Source organism: Helianthus annuus, chromosome 10 (genome assembly GCF_002127325.2).
Source record: "Helianthus annuus cultivar XRQ/B chromosome 10, HanXRQr2.0-SUNRISE, whole genome shotgun sequence".
Classification (NCBI taxonomy): Eukaryota; Viridiplantae; Streptophyta; class Magnoliopsida; order Asterales; family Asteraceae; genus Helianthus; species Helianthus annuus.
Genome location: NC_035442.2, coordinates 121,621,418 through 121,638,271, shown reverse-complemented (window position 1 = coordinate 121,638,271; position 16,854 = coordinate 121,621,418). Strand labels below are relative to the sequence as shown.

Here is a 16,854-nt window from a genome sequence, read left to right as displayed (position 1 = left end):
GGTTACCCAAAAAGGAAATTTTGGTCTGTTATCTTACTTCTCTACCCATTGCTAAAACTTCTCTGCCATTCCTTGCATCTCCGAAAACGTAAGTTGCTACGATGCATTGACTATGGGTGCAGTGCTTGGAATTTATTGTGGAGGGGACGATTCCGGCAAATCTTCGAGGAAGACTTCGGGGTATTCTCCAACCACAGGGATGTCTTCGGGTTTTGGTTCTTCGGCTTCTCTTTCCACGACATGAGCCAAGAATGCAACACATCCTTTGCGCGAAAATTTTCCTGTCTTCTCTGCCTGATAATCCGTAGGAGCGTATCCTGCTCCATGAATCACAATCATTTCTCCGTTCGTCGTCGGGGTGCGGGTGACACTTTCCGCCGGGTTGTTCGACAACCAGTCCATCCCAATTATCACGTCGAAGCTTCCGATAGACTTGTTCTATCGAGAACTGGGTATCTAGGTTAATTACTACTAAAACAACTATATTTTCTGAAGCTAAAATTTGACAATACTGTCGAATAGAGCGTAACTTTGACTATTATGAGACGTACCGATATCCACGCTTGGATTCTATCCCCGCTGTTGAGCTTTCATCCACGTGCCTGAGTGTTCTTAGGGCAATACTTCCTGAAATGCCCCACATCACCGCAATTAAAACATGCTTGGCCACAGCCTTGATCGTTACCATCCCTGCCTTGATAGTTGTCGTCGTTGTTATTTCCTCCGCGATTTCCGTTACCATCTTGACCTCTATTTCCATGTTCAGTTCCTTGCCGACATGTTTCCTTGACATGTCCCACCTTACCACAGTTACCACACTTTCCATATCTACACCGCCCGTTATGGGGACGTCGACAGTTGTCGCACTTTGGTAGGATACCCGTGTACTCTTTTCTCTTTTTGGCCTTGTCGTCGCTACTCGTCTGGGTACCCTGTTTGAAATTCGCCAACTTCCTCTTGTTGTCCCCAGATGACTCTACATGAGTCTCCTTTCTCTCCTCAGAGGCTGAAAATTTGTTCATCCTGATTGCTTCTTCTGTCAGGGCTACACTTAGATTGATGGCCTCAGAGATTGTTGCAGGCTTTGATGCCGTTACCATGCTCATGATTTGGGGTGCCAATCCCCAAATGAAACGCTCAATCCTTTTAAACTCTGGATCTACCATGTAGGGAACGATACGCGATAGAAGTTGGAACTTCTCCACATACTCAGCTATTTTTGGACCATCCATCTTCAAATTCCAGAACTCAGTTTCTACCTTCTGGCTTTCTGTTCTTGAACAGTACTTTTTATGCATTAGCTCTTTCAGCTCGTCCCACGATAGAGCATACGCAGCAGCCTCGCCCATTGTCTGGACCTGAAGCTTCCACCATGACAGAGCCTCATCTCGGAACAGCCCGGTAATGTACGTGACCTGGTCTCTTGGGGCGCATTTGCTTGCACGCAAAACAGTGTCCGTCTTCTCAATCCAGCGGACGAAGGCTACGGCACCCCCAGTGCCGTCGAAATGTAGAGGCTGGCAGCCTAAGAACTGCTTGTAGGTGCAGCCGTTGGGTGGGTTATTTCCTGAGGTACCTCCGTTGCGCTCAGAGTGATGGGCCTCGTATTGTGCGATGACTGCAGCAATGATTCCCTGGAGTTCCGCCTTATTGGTGGGTATGCGTACATCCTGTCTTGGAGGCATCTTCCTATGATGATTGTACGGGTCAGGTCATAGTAAGTAAAATGTGCGTAGGTATACAGCAATATCAACACATAACATCTCATGTTATCAATAAATCAATAACATCTCATGTTATAGAACATAAACAATAGATCACTTTGATTGCATTGCCACAACTTGAGACCAGAATGTAAGGTTTACAGGTATCCAACTGTATCATACAACATCAATGACTTAGTAGGTGACGACCCTAGGCAAGTCGTGCGATCGCTGGACATGTTTAGAAATCTCTGGTTCGTCCATTCAAATTCCAGAACTTCTCCTTAAGCTTCTGGATTCCAGTCCTAGAACAACATTTCTTCTCAATCATTTCCTTGAGCTCGTCCCAGCTCGTGCATAGGCAGCATTTGTACCAAGGGTCTGAATATGATGGTCCCACCATGAGAGTGTGCCGTCTAGTAATGACCTTGAGGTAAAGGTATCACTCCATTTGGGGCGAATAGTTTGTCTTTCTTAGAATGGAGTCAATCTTTTCAGACCAACGAACAAAAGCAATGGCGCCTCCTGTTCCATCGTAGTTCAAGGCCTGCAGTTCAGGAGTTGCTCATAGGTGCAGCTAATTGGAAGGTTACTTCCACTAGTGCCATTGCTGTGCTAAAAGCGAAGGGCTTTATGTCGTGCAATTGCCTGGGAGATGCGTTTTTGCAGCTCGGCTTCCATCCTTTGCAACGTACTGGTGTTTGTGTCACGCCTGGGTGGCATCCTCTTTTGCCGAAGTGGTATGAAGTGGGTTAGACAACTTTCCAATTGTCTTATAAGATACATAGCACCGTAAGCCATCATGTACTCACCCAATTTTACACATAAATATACTCAATGTATGGGTGGGGAAATAAATTACTGAGCCTTCACATAGGCTTGCCAATTTGGCTTGTTGCTTGAAATAGGATGAACTCAAGGCTTCATCGCCTTGGTCATTCGTGTTCGAGTTATTTCCTGCCACATTAGTTTTCATTAGCTTGACCCGCAGAGTCCACCAGGATTTCTGTGCACTACAAGTCGTTATTACGTGGGCCCCCGTAATAATAAATTGTCTTGCACAGTTACCCCAAATTTTCTCTCGTCCAAGCAGATGATCAATCAAGGAGCAACAGCAGGTGCATTGGCATGAACAGGGTCATGCTCTAATGCGGTGTTAGGAGCGATGCCTGGCTCAGGGGCCACGGCTGGCTCCGGATCAACAAACCCCATCTCAAAATCAGCTGGATCAACCATCACAGGGGGTTACAGGATCCTCCAAGGACTGGCCTAAGCGTATGAACTCAAGGTCATGGTCTGGATCAGAACCAGATAGAAGAACAGGATCACCCTCAATACTGTGATCAAACTCAAGGCTGTGTGCGGGAAACGGTGCAGCTGATGATGCCGTATCAGGGTCGGCGTCGTGTGAATGGTGCTGCACTCCCTGTATATGCGAAAATGCGGATGTCAGGAACTCAAATGGGTCCGGGACAGGGAAATGGGCATAAGTCTCCCCTGCAGGAGCGTCCGCAAGCAGTAGGTTGATACCAGCAGCAATAGGGCCTCGCCCTCGAATGGGTCCTCCACTAGTAGCTCGTTATCGTCATCAGAGGCCACGTCGGGGGGCATATCAACAACAGAATAAGCGGCAAGGGGCACAGGAGTAGGGATCACCGCGAGTGGCAAATTCCCAACAAGATGGCCATCAGTAGGCTCTGCTACGACTTCAGGCAGCGCAAAAGGGCTGAAAGTCGTCATTGTCTGTGCCGGTAGTATCGAAAATGTGCACCTCGTGCTTCGATGTACTATGTCGTCTGATGCTATGGCCATGGGATTCGTAGCGTCCATCTTTCTTGTATATGATGAAAGCATAACATTTGTAACATAAACACATATACGTATAACAATCAATCACATCCACATATAAACATGTTAGCCAGCAATAAGCAATCAAATAATTCTCCTAGTCCCACTAGCCTCCCAGCCTCCCAGACTGATATTCCTAGTCCCACTAGCCAAATTCCTCCCAGTCTCTAAGACTGTTCTATCATCCACCTCGATCTCCTAGATCGAGCCTCGGCCTCCATGACCGAGCCTCAGCCTTCATGACTGAGCCTACTCTTCCTAGTCTCACTAGCCATCTACCTCGATCTCTAAGATCGAGCCTCGGCCTCCAAGACCGAGCCTCAGCCTCCAAGACTGAGCCTAATAATAAATAAATAAAATGTGCTCAACATGTGTTTATAAAAGGGTTTTGGATCTGGACTTAAGTGGTATGCAGTAAAAATGTTTTCGTGAGAGCCCTAGTGATCATAGTCTAGACTCGAGAAAGAATCCTAGTTCGCTATGATCAGAGCTCTGATACCAAGCTGTCACACCCTGGCTTTGCGGAAGCGTGGTTAATTTGGTGTGACTTCTTAATACCGTAGCTTAATCATAACAAAGCTATATGAATTAAAAACATGCAGGATCATCCATTAAGTTTTGAAAACCAAATACAATACCATTGTTTTAACGGGAATACACCCTAACAACCATAATCTTGTTCAACAACCAAACAAACATAAACACAGTTTAAGGACTGTGACTTGTCCAGGAAAGAGTCACATTCCCTAAACCCCGGATGACCTCGGAAACTAGTGCAGCGGGAAAACGTGCCATACCGTGCCAGATCCTTTAATTCCCTGAAATACATGTAAGTTGAAAAATCAACAATAATGTTGAGCGAGTTCATGCGTTTAATATGTGCGCGCGAATAAACCTTTACAATCATTGTAAGTGTGAATATTTTTGTAAACTCTGGTATGAAAGCAAATGAGGAAGCCTATCAGTTAATGTGTACCACATGGTCCAACCTGCGGGCGCATGGGTGGGGATAGGACAAAGTCACCACATGGTCCAACCTGCGGGCGCATGGGTGGTATTACGACAAGGTCACCACATGGTCCAACCTGCGGGCGCATGGGTGGTGTTACGATAAGGTCACCACATGGTCCAACCTGCGGGCGCATGGGTGGTGTTAAGACGAGGTCACCGCATGGTCCAACCTTAGGGCGCATGGGTGGGGTTTGTTATGCTCAAATAGGCCTATCACTTCTATCCCTCGATCGTACTACGAGGACTAATGTTCTTAAGATTTCGCCTACCCAAATCACATAACCTAACAGTTCCTTCCGTAGCTGACCATACCATGTAAGAAATATTCGTAATCATAGTAACATGTATTTCACCCCCGCAGTTTAGAAAACTGAAAACAGTTAAGAGAAAAGGGGGACATGAACTCACAGTGAGTGCGTCACAATATCAAGTAATCCAAATGTCCGAAAGCTGCGCAACGACCTACATGTGCTAATTCTATTAGACGGATGGCCGTGCTTTAGCTTCTTAGTTTATATTTTTGGGAAACGGTTAGACAACCGCTCCGTGTGTCTACTTGATAACGTATTCTCCTTCCCAAGGATGGGGGAATTAATACATGTGTAATTATATCATTTTATTAAGTCCCACTTAATATATTTTATTCCTAATTCCAAAATATATTTATTTTTCTCAAAAACAATATATTTCCTTTTCCATATAATACTTTCCCAAATTAATATTTTGACAACACATGCACTTATGAATATTTCCGAATAAAGCGTACGTTACGTTTTGGCGATTAAGTGGTAATGATAATTACCGTTGTAACTTATATATTCGTCGTGTAAGCGTTTGTATTATTTTGGGTTCATCAACGTTTGTAAATATTATTTTTACTCTAAAAATAATATTTATATATTTTCACAAAATAATCATAAACAGTGTGGTGAATAATATATTTATCGAATAAATATTTATCACGTTTAGCTTTGTGAAAATCCCACCTCCGATTATTTATAAATAAAGTTGTGGCGAAATATATTTGAAAACATGTCAAAGTGGTCTAACACTTGTATATAATTCTAAGTGTTAGATTTTAGGAAAATTTCGCCAGAGTTTCCCCTGTAACTGGAGGTGGCCACGCTTTCAAGCGTATCATTTTCTTTTACAAAATCATTTCAATACTTCCTTTAAATCAACCAATCAATTTCCAATACAATCAACAAGTTTCAACACTTCAAATTTGTAGATTAAAATGTGAAATCGCATTATCACACGAACTTGTAATTTTTCCGAAAGTCGTGTTGTAGATCACTTTATATTTAGTGGATCTATACATAAAATAACTTAGTCTTGCAAAAACCCCGTTTTTGGAACAAATCACTTCTTACAACTTCCCGACAATTTTTGTAAAAATGGTTATTTTGCCGGATCTTTCATTTTATAAGTGTTTCTACACTTGTAGACTTTGAAAATCATATTTGTTAACATGTTAACCAACTTTTATAAAACATGATTTTCTCAATACCCGGTCCTACGAATATACCACTTGTACATACGTAGATCGGCTCGTTTTAAATACTATTTTTCATGTTAGAACACTTTTACACAAGTTCATGTTTCCCGTGTGGTGGAGTTTCACCTTTTAACCCTTGTACTGCTAGAAACAAGTGTATGTCAAGATTCGGGATCTTAACAAAGTCGGGTTAAACGATGATGAGAGCCACCACATCATAGATCGGGCCATATTAATCAACATATTCAAATACTACGACATTTACACGCGTTATGAGCTTTTATCCAACGATATACGCATTTTAGTAGACTTTAAAGTTTCATTAAGCGGGTTACCGACATTCAACCGACAAAAATCCTTTTAACCACTTTAGACATGACTAAAAACGAGTTTTAAACATTATACCTCTAGCTCGGGGCTAGGGAAGATTCTAGTCGAAAACTGCGTGGATAATAGCAAATGCACGAGGTCCTTGAGCTCCCGTTTGTCCCGAGCTCCGTTGTAGGTGATCCCCGAGATGTGTATGCACTTGGAATGGAGAGATCAAAAACCGAAAGCGGATGGATGGCAAGAGGGGTGTTTGGCCGTGAGGAGAGGAGCAAGGGAGAGAGAGAGATTTCTTGCTAAGTGTGTGTGTATGTGAGAGAGAAAGGTGAGGGTATTTATAGAGATTTCTAGCTCCATCGTCCAACGGTTCTCCATGCTCCTAGATACTCGCGTAATCTAATAAAATATAATAAAAATTGCACCCTCATGTACTCTCTAGTTGGCCGAATAGTTAGGGTGGTGGGGCCACCCGGTTCGTTTTCAATCGTTCAGTTACGGTTCAGTTAAGTTAAGTTGGTTACTTTAGGGTCTAACCTCGTTAGTTGTTTATTGCGTTATAAGGTGGGTGTTAGGGTAATCAGGGACCCTAACTGGCCCAGAAAAATACCAATAATATTTCTGGCAATATTTTTATGTTCCGGGTATAGTCCGGTTGTTCGGTCGGATGGTAATCCGTTAAAGTGCTTAAGTAATCCTTTAAGCGTCGTAATTAATATTTTTAGCGACACAATTTATTCTGCAAAGTGTCAGGAATATTTCCCCATGTTTTGGCACTTTATTATTTAGCTAGAAGCTAGTGTGTTGATAAAAGTGCTGTGTTTTGTGCTTAGAGTACGTTTTAGGCACATCCAATCTCTGTATCTTATTCCTAGAGACGCAATTATACAACCCTTGTATCCCTACACACACTATGGGTGTAGTAAAACAATTCCGGCTCATTCAGGCCTTTAGAGGCAGTGTCTGCCTGATGCTGGCTATATCAGCATGTCAAATAGGTTATCCGTTCAAGTGCTACTGTGCTTTTGTGCATCATGTTTGTCACTAAAGTTCAGTAAGTAAATAATGTAGTGACGGAAATCAAAGTATGATGCAGATATGTACAAGTATCAACAGTCAAGTAGCAGTTCATCAGTAATCTCAGTCAAGCACAGTAATTAAGCAATAATTAATAGTTAATTAAGTCGTACGGATACCTGGTTTAGTGAGGGTTGTCACAAGTTCTGACCTAGTCCCTGGCTAATACTTTCTTCATATGCTTGAAACATAGCATAAAGCCCTCAGCTGATTAGACAATAAAATTGATGATCAGTTGTTGTAGCTGAAAAGATCCTCTAAAGGGGACCCACTGCTAAGTCGAAGCTGATATCTCTCTGCTGAACGGAAGTTCTGACCTGAGATCCCCCAGTTCTCGCATTTTTCCCCTAATTTATATACAGATATCATTTGTAGTTATACTTACCTGTAAATCAGAATATTGGGATCTGGATACGGGAGTATATTCAAGAGGTGGGACACTCAAATAAGTTTAAGTGCTAATACATTAAATACGTATCATGAATCAATTGAAAATTTGTGTAGAGGTTTAAGTGGACAACAATACTGACAATCAGAAGTAAATTTGTTTTTAACATTTGCTGATTAATCAAGATCAACGGTGTTGGTGATATGTCTCAAAAAACCGATATGATCCTCTTGCACAATCTCTCAAAAATAGTGTTCATTTTTGTATTTCATTAAATTCAAAAATCCAAAAATATTGTATTTTTGTTTGATATTTGAAAACTTCAAAAAGATTTTCGACAACAGAGTGTGAAGAACTGATTTTCGACATTTCAAGTGTAAAACATGTTGAACTTGTGGTTTGGGAGAGAGTGTGAAATTGTGAAGATTTGAAATGCAAAATTGGTTCATTAACTTGATGACTAAGTTGAATGGTAACCTACAGTTTGATCTTCATAATTTTTCTTATATGATTTGCTGATTCATTAAGTTGAACTTCAAATTATATTAGTTTGTGATAGTGTGTTTGAGTTTTGCAGGTTTCTGATCCTGTTGTTACGGACTCATCAGAACCAGAGAAGAGCTTAAACAGAGAAAGCCAGGAGTTGATTTCAATGGTGATAACGATTTCCAGACAGAGATCCCAGCACGATGATAGGGGGAGTCTGATGAAAGTTAGAGCCAGAGAAAGATCCAGGCATATGATTCCAGGTTGAGTTCCTGAAGAAGATCGAACAAGATTGAGGTGCTGTGAATGATTGAAGACTCTCACTGAAGATTCCGTCAACATTCAAGGGGGAGTTTGTTAGTGCAGTTGTCTGTCGACTACATCTTTGTTCGAGTCTTAGAGAGAGAGAAAGACAAGTCATTACGAGTTTCACTACGAGATTGACTACGGCAATATCCAAGGGGGAGATTGTTGATGCATATTTTGTCTATCGCCTTCGTCAATCCGAGTCGTAGTGAAAAGCCGGAAGAAATCAAGCGTATTATGTCATATTTAGTTAGAAATGGCAAGGTGGCAAACTTGTAATTAGTGTGAACTTTCATTTAGTTGCCTTGACCATATAAATAGGAGTTATGTCATGATTTTAGATAGAGACTTTTGGAAGAGATTTTAGAGAGATTTGGAGATAGACTTTTGGAGAAGTTGGAGAGAAGACTTTCTAGAGAGAGAAAGTAGAGAGAGAAAGTTGTAAATTTGTGATTCTTGTATCGATCTTGTCAAAGTTAGCAATGGAATCACATTAGAAGTACGTTATCGTGTGTTCGGTCACGTTCGTTCACGGATTCCGCACGTGAAACGTTCGTTATGCAATCGAACGGTGCCAAAACCGGTCCTACACCGGCCCAGGGTCGTGGTTCTTCGCGTGGTTATTATTCCCGCAGAACTTCTGGTCGTGGTCGTGGTAACAACCGACAACCACCACATTGTCAACTATGTCGTAACAATGGTCATTATGCATCGGCTTGTCCGAATCTATATAAATATGCTACTCAGGCCCCTTCCTTGGATGACTCCTTAGCGAAGGCGTTTCATGCTCAGTGTCATGTGACGAATGACACTCCTGATTGGACTGGTGATTCTGGGGCTATGGATCACATGGCCCCCAATGAGGAATGTCTTCATCATTCTGCTCCCTACAAAGGTACTCATAAGGTTATTTTTGGAAATGGTAAACAACTTCCCATTACACATACAGGATCTACTAAACTTTGCAATAATATTCACTTGTGTAATGTACTTGTGGTTCCAAATCTCACCAAGAAACTTTTATCTATCAGCGAGTTGACTGCTGATCATCCTGTTGATGTCTTATTTTCCCAATATTATTTTCACATTCAGGATCGGAAAACAAAACAGGTACTCACTAAAGGAACATGTGTTGATGGACTCTACGTGCTCAAAGATGGACCCAATGCTTTTGTTGTTGATGTTTCGAATAAGGCCTCTTACGAGTTATGGCATGCTCGTTTAGGCCACGTTTCTTCTGATGTTATGTCAGTTTTGAACAAGTGTGGTTTTTTGTCAGTTACTTCATTATTACCTAAACCTGTTATTTGCACTTCATGCCAACTTGCCAAGGGACAACGATTATCTTTTAATACTAATGAAAAGCGTGCTTCTTTTCCATTGGATTTAGTTCATTGTGATTTATGGGGTCCTGCCCCTATTGCTTCTGTTGATGGTTATCGTTATTATGTTTTTTATAGACGATCATTCCAGATTTACGTGGTTTTATCCACTAAAAACAAAAACAGGTTTCTATACGGTTTTACCCGCCTTCATCAAACTTGTTCAAACCTAATGTTCAAGGAAGATCAAAGTTTTTCAGAGTGATGGTGGCACGGAGTTTCTTAATCACACTGTTCAAAAAATATTTGAAGACAATGGCACTTTTCATCGTTATTCATGTCCTTATACGCCTCAACAAAACGGGCGTGCGGAACGCAAGCATCGTCATATTGTTGAAATTGGGCTTGCAATGCTATTTAATCCTCATGTTCCGGCTCATTTTTAGGTTGATGCTTTCACTTCGGCAACTTATATAATCAACCGTGTGCCATCTCCAATATTAGATAATGTGTCGCCATTTGAAATACTCTTCAAACAAACGCCTCAATATAATAATTTTCGAGTATATTGGTGTCGAGTTTTTCCTTATTTACGCGACTATGCCAAACATAAGCTTGAGCCGAGGAGTCTCCCTTGTATTTTTATTGGTTATAGTACACATTACAAGGGATATCGTTGCTTGGATCCGGCCTCCTCAAAGGTTTTTATTTCCAGACATGCTCGGTTCAACTAACAAACCTTCCCGTTTAAAGATTCATCTGGACAAATGGACCTTCATACCCTTGACCTTACTACCTTTTGTGATGAGTTTTCTAGTCCATCATCAGCCACGTCCTTACCTACAAACCCGAACCCCACTCCTTCTAAATCTATACATACCACTAGCCCATCTAATCCTTGTCCATTATGTACCCCCTTTGGCCTAACTCCACAAAATCCTTTGTAGACCCCTGGCCCAACAACGTCCTCCCAACCAAACCCACCCTCAACCTATTCCTCCACCCGACAACCCACCATCATCGACAACCCAACCTTTGCCAAACCAATTTCCCGACCTGATCCAACCGTCCATCTTGTGCCTGACCCAACTCCAACCACCTCTACCTCCTACAACTCTCACCCAATGACCACAAGGGCCAAGGATGGAATCTTCAAACCAAAATACCAAGCCGATCTTGCCACTCTAAACACCCACGCTCTTTATGTTGCCTTACACGCTATTACTGAGCCACGTGGTTTTAAAACGACAGCCAAAGACCCAAAATGGATGGCAGCAATGGTCGAAGAAATTGACGCGTTACATCAAAACAATACGTGGACGTTGGTTCCACGGCTTTCCTCAACAAATATTGTTGGTTCCAAATGGGTTTTTCGTGTCAATCATCACTCGGATGGGACTATTGAATGATACAAAACTCGTTTAGTTGCTCAGGGATTTACACAAATTCCAGGTTTTGATTATTCCCTTACTTTCAGTCCAGTGGTCAAAGCATCAACTGTTAGGATTGTTTTGTTCTCAACAACTGGAATTTACATCAACTTGATGTCAAGAATGCCTTCTTAAATAGCAATCTCACTGAACTCGTCTTCATGGAGCAGCCGCCCGACTTTGTTAACTACCAAGTTATCCAAGCCGCTTTATGGTTTAAAGCAAGCTCCTCGTGCTTGGTTCCAACGTTTAAGCACGTTTCTTACTTTTTATGGTTTTATATGCAGTCGTGCAGACACCTCTCTTTTTGTCTTTCGTAAAGACTCATGCATCCTGTATCTCCTAGTCTATGTTGATGATCTTATACTAACATGTAATGATGAAAAACTGATCCACACGTTATTAATCATCTTGATCGTGAATTTGCTATCAAAGATCTTGGGGGCTTAAGTTATTGGCTACTCTGATCATTTTCGGGCTATTAAACGTTTACTACGATATGTTAAAGGCACCCTTTCGTTTGGTCTAACTTACAGTCGTCCTCATGCTTGCTCTGGTATTGGCTACTCTGATGCTGATTGGGCCCGTTGCCTGGATACAAGACGTTCTACCTATGGTTATTCTATATTTCTTGATGGAAATCTTGTCTCATGGAGCGCTAAAAAGCAACCAACAGTTTCTAGATCAAGTTGTGAATCTGAATATCGTGCTATGGCTAATACCGCTGCAAAAATTGTATGGATTGCCCACTTGTTACGAGAACTGCATGCTTTACCTCTTGATCGCTCGACTCTTTTATGTGACAATAAAAGTGCCTTGTTCATGATCCAAAATCCAATTTCACACAAGCGGGCAAAACACATTGATTTGGTTTATCACTTTATTCGTGAACTGGTAAATTTTGGCAAACTTTATACAAAGTTCGTTCCAATCAATCTTCAGGTGGCTGACATCTTTACAAAAAGTCTTCCGCGTGCTCAGATTGAAGTTTTTTGCTCAATGCTTCGTCTTGGACCGTCACCGTTTCGATTGAAGGGGGTGATAAGTAAATAATTTTGTAATGAAATTGTATTCATTGTCTTTGTTCCTTTCTTTTATTTTGTGATTTACTCTCCTTACTTACAGGAGATATTTTTGTACCAATTGAATATAAATACACATCAATCCCTCAATACTTTTTGAGGTTAATTCTCAAAACCGATACTGTTACGAATCAAAAGAAATATACATTGAAAGTTAAAGGGTCATATAGTGAAACTCTCATAACTAGAATCAATACGTGGAGTGTGGGCGATAGATAATAAGACGAGATCTTTTCTCTCAGAATCGCTCGCTCATCATCTATTGGCCACAATTGAAATTGAAAACCCTAGGCGCCTCTTACATCTCTATCGATCGGTAACTTTCCACAACTCTATATTCGATTCCGATTATTATTCCTTATGATGTTTTGATTTATGTTATTCGTTATTATTATTTGCTTGTAACGGTGGAGTTGCTATGTATACCGGCCTGTTTGTTGATAATTCAACGAGTTTATTGTGTTGTTATAATCAGTGATAATCGATGTTGTTAAAGATTCGCGAAGACAGTTTTCGTCCGAGATCTTTATATGTCATCGTAGTTTTTGGATTTTTGTTTCCGTGTTGCGTTTGAATTTGCTGTATGAAGTTATATTTAGATCTGATTTTTTGTGTTTCTTGCTGAATTGTGTTATTCATTGAATTATTATAGTTTGATGATGAAACTTGTGGTTTCTGATTATTTGATGGAACTTTGATTATTTGAATCACCACTGTTTGTGTTTCGTTGTTGATTTGCTTTATCTGCTTTATCAGTGAACTTCTGGTAGGTTTGTTTCAATGATGAAAATTTATGTTGGATGGTTGAGGGGATATGTTGACGAGATAGGACTATGATTCGCTTGCATTGTATTAGGGCTTGCATTAAATTTGATGTTATGTTATGTTATGTTAATGATGCTTTGATGCCATCTATAATATTCGAATGTATTTGTATAGTTTTGTCTTTGCGTATTTAACGGTTATCCTTTATCTGTGAGGTGTATTAAATTTTGTTAGAGGTTACTTTTTTAGTGATCGTATTGAATGCAATTGGTGTTAAAATGCAACAATTAAAGCATCTAGTGGTAATTCGCTCTTATGATTGAACTTGGTTAGAAGTTACCTTTTATAACGATTATATCTATGCAATTTAAGGTAGGGCTGTCCAAACTGCTCGACGATCGAGGATCGCTTGACGATCGCTCGAAAAATGTTCGAAAAATGCTCGTTCGATTCCCGCTCAGTTTGTAAATGAGCCGCTCAGATCGGTTCGATTCAAATTCAATCCAAGCATGAGCAAAGGTCCACTCGCTCGTCGATCGCTCGGTTTCGCTCGAATTATTTTTATTAATAATAAATGTATATATATATTATAGATTTTAAAGATTAATGAAGAAGTTTACGGCTTTTGAACTTAATGGTAGATGAAGATGATCAAGCTTAAAGAAGAAGTTTATGGCTTTTAAAGTAAATGACAATTTGTATTTCGCACTTTATTTTGTGCTTCTTGATATTGTTAAAACATTTTTAGAATCATGATTTTAGTTATGTATTGCTTTTGTTAGTAAAGTGTTGGACATGTTTTAATTAAGTTAGGATTTGTTTTTGTTGAACTAAGCCTTATAATTCAATTGAGCGAAACCGAGCGAAAACGATCCGCTCAATTTTTTTTAGGATTTGATAAAAACCGAGCGAAACCGATCCGATCGATTCTAATTCAATCCGAGCATGAGCATCACTTTTGTGCTCGGTTTAGCAAATTCGATCCGATCGGATCGGATCGGTTGTAATTCAATCCGAGCATGAGCAAATCCACATAGAATACATTACCCCCCAAGTATGACTGAAGGCAAATTAAGTTAATATAAGGAGTAAGGGATGCATCCTTCAACGAGGTATATCAAGTCAGCTTTATATCGTCCAACTTACATGTGATTATTAAACAAGTTCCGACTATTTAAGTTCCTTAAAATTGAAGGAACTTAAATAGTCAGAACTTGTTTAATAATCACATGTAAGTTGGACGATATAAAGCTGACTTGATATACCTCGTTGAAGGATGCATCCCTTACTCCTTATATTAACTTAATTTGCCTTCAGGCATACTTGGGGGGTAATGTATTCTATGTGGATTTTGTTGGGATTACATGTGGTTGAAACAATCATATTTTTATTTTACTTGATTTTATTTTTGACAATGCTGTTCATAGAAGTGATTTGCTAAGTAGTCTTCATGTTTTTTAACTGGTGTTAATCGCTCTATACAATCCATCACTGCTTTACAGTTCTTGTGGTATAACAATTAAAGCGCATTGTGGTTATTCGCTCTTATTATGATTTCTCATGTTACTTTTCTGGGTTACTAATTTCTTATCATGATTTTCATGAAGGTGCAAGGCAATCGGCTCTCAAGATATTGCAAGGTGGAGTTTCCAGAAAGTTACAAAAAGGGTATTTTTATGTCCGCGCAGGGTATTCTCTACTTAGGGTGTATCGGTTTACTGGGAGAGTATTGTCCTATATCCTTTCAAGGAGGAAACTCCTATCCTGTTGAAAACAGTTGGCTGTATGCTTCGAGCTCCATTAGAGAATTCTGTGGTTGCAGCAGCTTGGCGCAGCTACCTTCATTCCTTACAACAACTGATTGCTCGTGTTTTTGCTACAAAAATCTGTGATCTAACACTTTGACTACTCGAGGAACCAATAACAATGGCTTTGCAGAACATTGGTGCCAGCAACAGCGATGATGCATTCTACAGGTATAAGATGCCAAAGATGATTACGAAGATCGAGGGGCGAGGAAACGGTATCAAAACGAATATAGTGAACATGGTTGATGTTGCTAAAGCTTTGGCTAGGCCAGCTTCTTACACTACAAAATATTTTGGGTGTGAGCTTGGAGCACAGTCTAAGTTTGATGAAAAAACAGGGGTATCACTTGTGAACGGTTCTCATGACACTGCAAAACTAGCTGGTCTCCTTGAGAATTTTATCAAAAAGTATGTTCAGTGTTACGGTTGCGGGAATCCGGAAACAGAGATACTAATTACAAAAAGTCAGATGGTTCAGTTGAAATGTGCTGCTTGTGGCTTTGTGTCTGATGTGGATATGAGAGACAAACTGACATCATTTATCTTGAAGAATCCACCGGAACAGAAGAAAAACTCTAAAGACAAAAAGGCGATGAGGAGGGCTGAAAAGGAGCGGCTGAAGGAAGGTGAGGCCGCAGATAAGGTACAAAAGAAGCTGCAGCAGCAGACAAAAGAGGCGGTGAAGAAGACTAGTAAAGATAAGACGGCATCAAAAAAGAAAGGTAATGCTTCTGATGAGGATCGTGTTTCACCAGCTGCAAGCCAGGCTGGCGACAAGGAGAATGGTTCTGGTGAGGAAGATGGTGATGAGATTCAGTGGCAGACTGACACATCAGCAGAAGCGGCCCGTCAACGCATTCAGGAACAGCTTAGTAGTGTGACAGCCGAAATGGTGATGCTGTCTACAGACGAGCCTGTGGTGGAGGAGAAATCCAATGGCAACGCGGAGAAGAAGAATCTCGTTGACATGGCTAAGGAATATTTAAAGAAGGGTGTCGGTCCAAAGGAAATGATGGCATCATTGGCCGGCTCTCCACAAGAAAATGCAAGCGCTCTTTACGAGGCTTTACTGGATGGAGTGGAGAAAGGGTATGCAAAACACGCGCTCAAGAAGAAAAACTACTTGGCTGCTGTTGTTGATGGTGAGAGTGATTCACAGTTGCTTCTTTTAAGAGCAATTGAAGACTTTTGTGAGAAGTCAAACTCGATTGCAGTGAAGGAAGTGCCGCTTGTTTTGAAAGCGTTGTATGACGTGGACATTTTGGAAGAAGAGTATATCGTGAAGTGGTATGAGGAGGGATTGAGTGGTGGGAACAAAAGCTCTCTCATCTGGAAGAATGCAAAGCCTTTTGTTGAGTGGCTTCAGAGTGCAGAGTCTGAAACCGAAGAAGAGTAAGATGATGTTTTATAACTTTTATCTTTGTGTTATATTATGTTTTAAGGGTGGCTTGAATTGGATGTATGTGGCTTGATGTTTTAATAATAAACCATGTGTGTTGTTTAATGATTGCTTACGTTTATGCACTGCTAAGTTTGGATACTTCATGGTTTAATTTAATTTTGATCGTTACTGCTAAGTTTGGATACTTCATGGTTTAATTTAATTTTGATCGTTATATACGTGTTACTTATATTCATTCTTATGTCCATTAAGGAGGAGAATGGAAATTAAATTGTATCGAGTCTCAGAAGTGTAAGAAGTGATATTGGGATCCATTGAATTTCAACTGTATAAACAAAATTAATAATACAACAACCATACCAAGTAAATATCACAAATAGCAAAGCTATTTATAAGATCCGGGG

General features: G+C 40.5%; 1 protein-coding gene across 4 annotated transcripts; it reads left to right on the top strand.

Moving 5' to 3' along the window:
• Positions 1–12,639: 12,639 nt before the first annotated feature.
• LOC110885778 (eukaryotic translation initiation factor 5) lies at positions 12,640–16,588 on the top strand. 4 transcript variants are annotated; one of them, XM_035979011.1, is made up of 3 exons: positions 12,654–12,791; positions 13,613–13,725; positions 14,848–16,588. In XM_035979011.1, the coding sequence occupies exon 3, from the start codon at positions 15,167–15,169 to the stop codon at positions 16,442–16,444; it is 1,278 nt and encodes a 425-aa protein (XP_035834904.1). In that variant the 5' UTR covers positions 12,654–12,791; positions 13,613–13,725; positions 14,848–15,166; the 3' UTR covers positions 16,445–16,588. The 4 variants fall into 4 exon arrangements, with proteins under 4 accessions (XP_021989178.1, XP_035834904.1, XP_035834903.1 ...); XM_035979010.1 differs by having other exon boundaries at positions 13,613–13,759; XM_022133486.2 differs by lacking the exon at positions 13,613–13,725 and having other exon boundaries at positions 12,640–12,791.
• Positions 16,589–16,854: the final 266 nt, after the last annotated feature.

Excerpts from the sequence above, each read along its gene's own strand:
- LOC110885778 (XM_022133486.2), top strand. The coding sequence starts at position 15,167 with ATGGCTTTGCAGAACATTGGTGCCAGCAACAGCGATGATGCATTCTAC.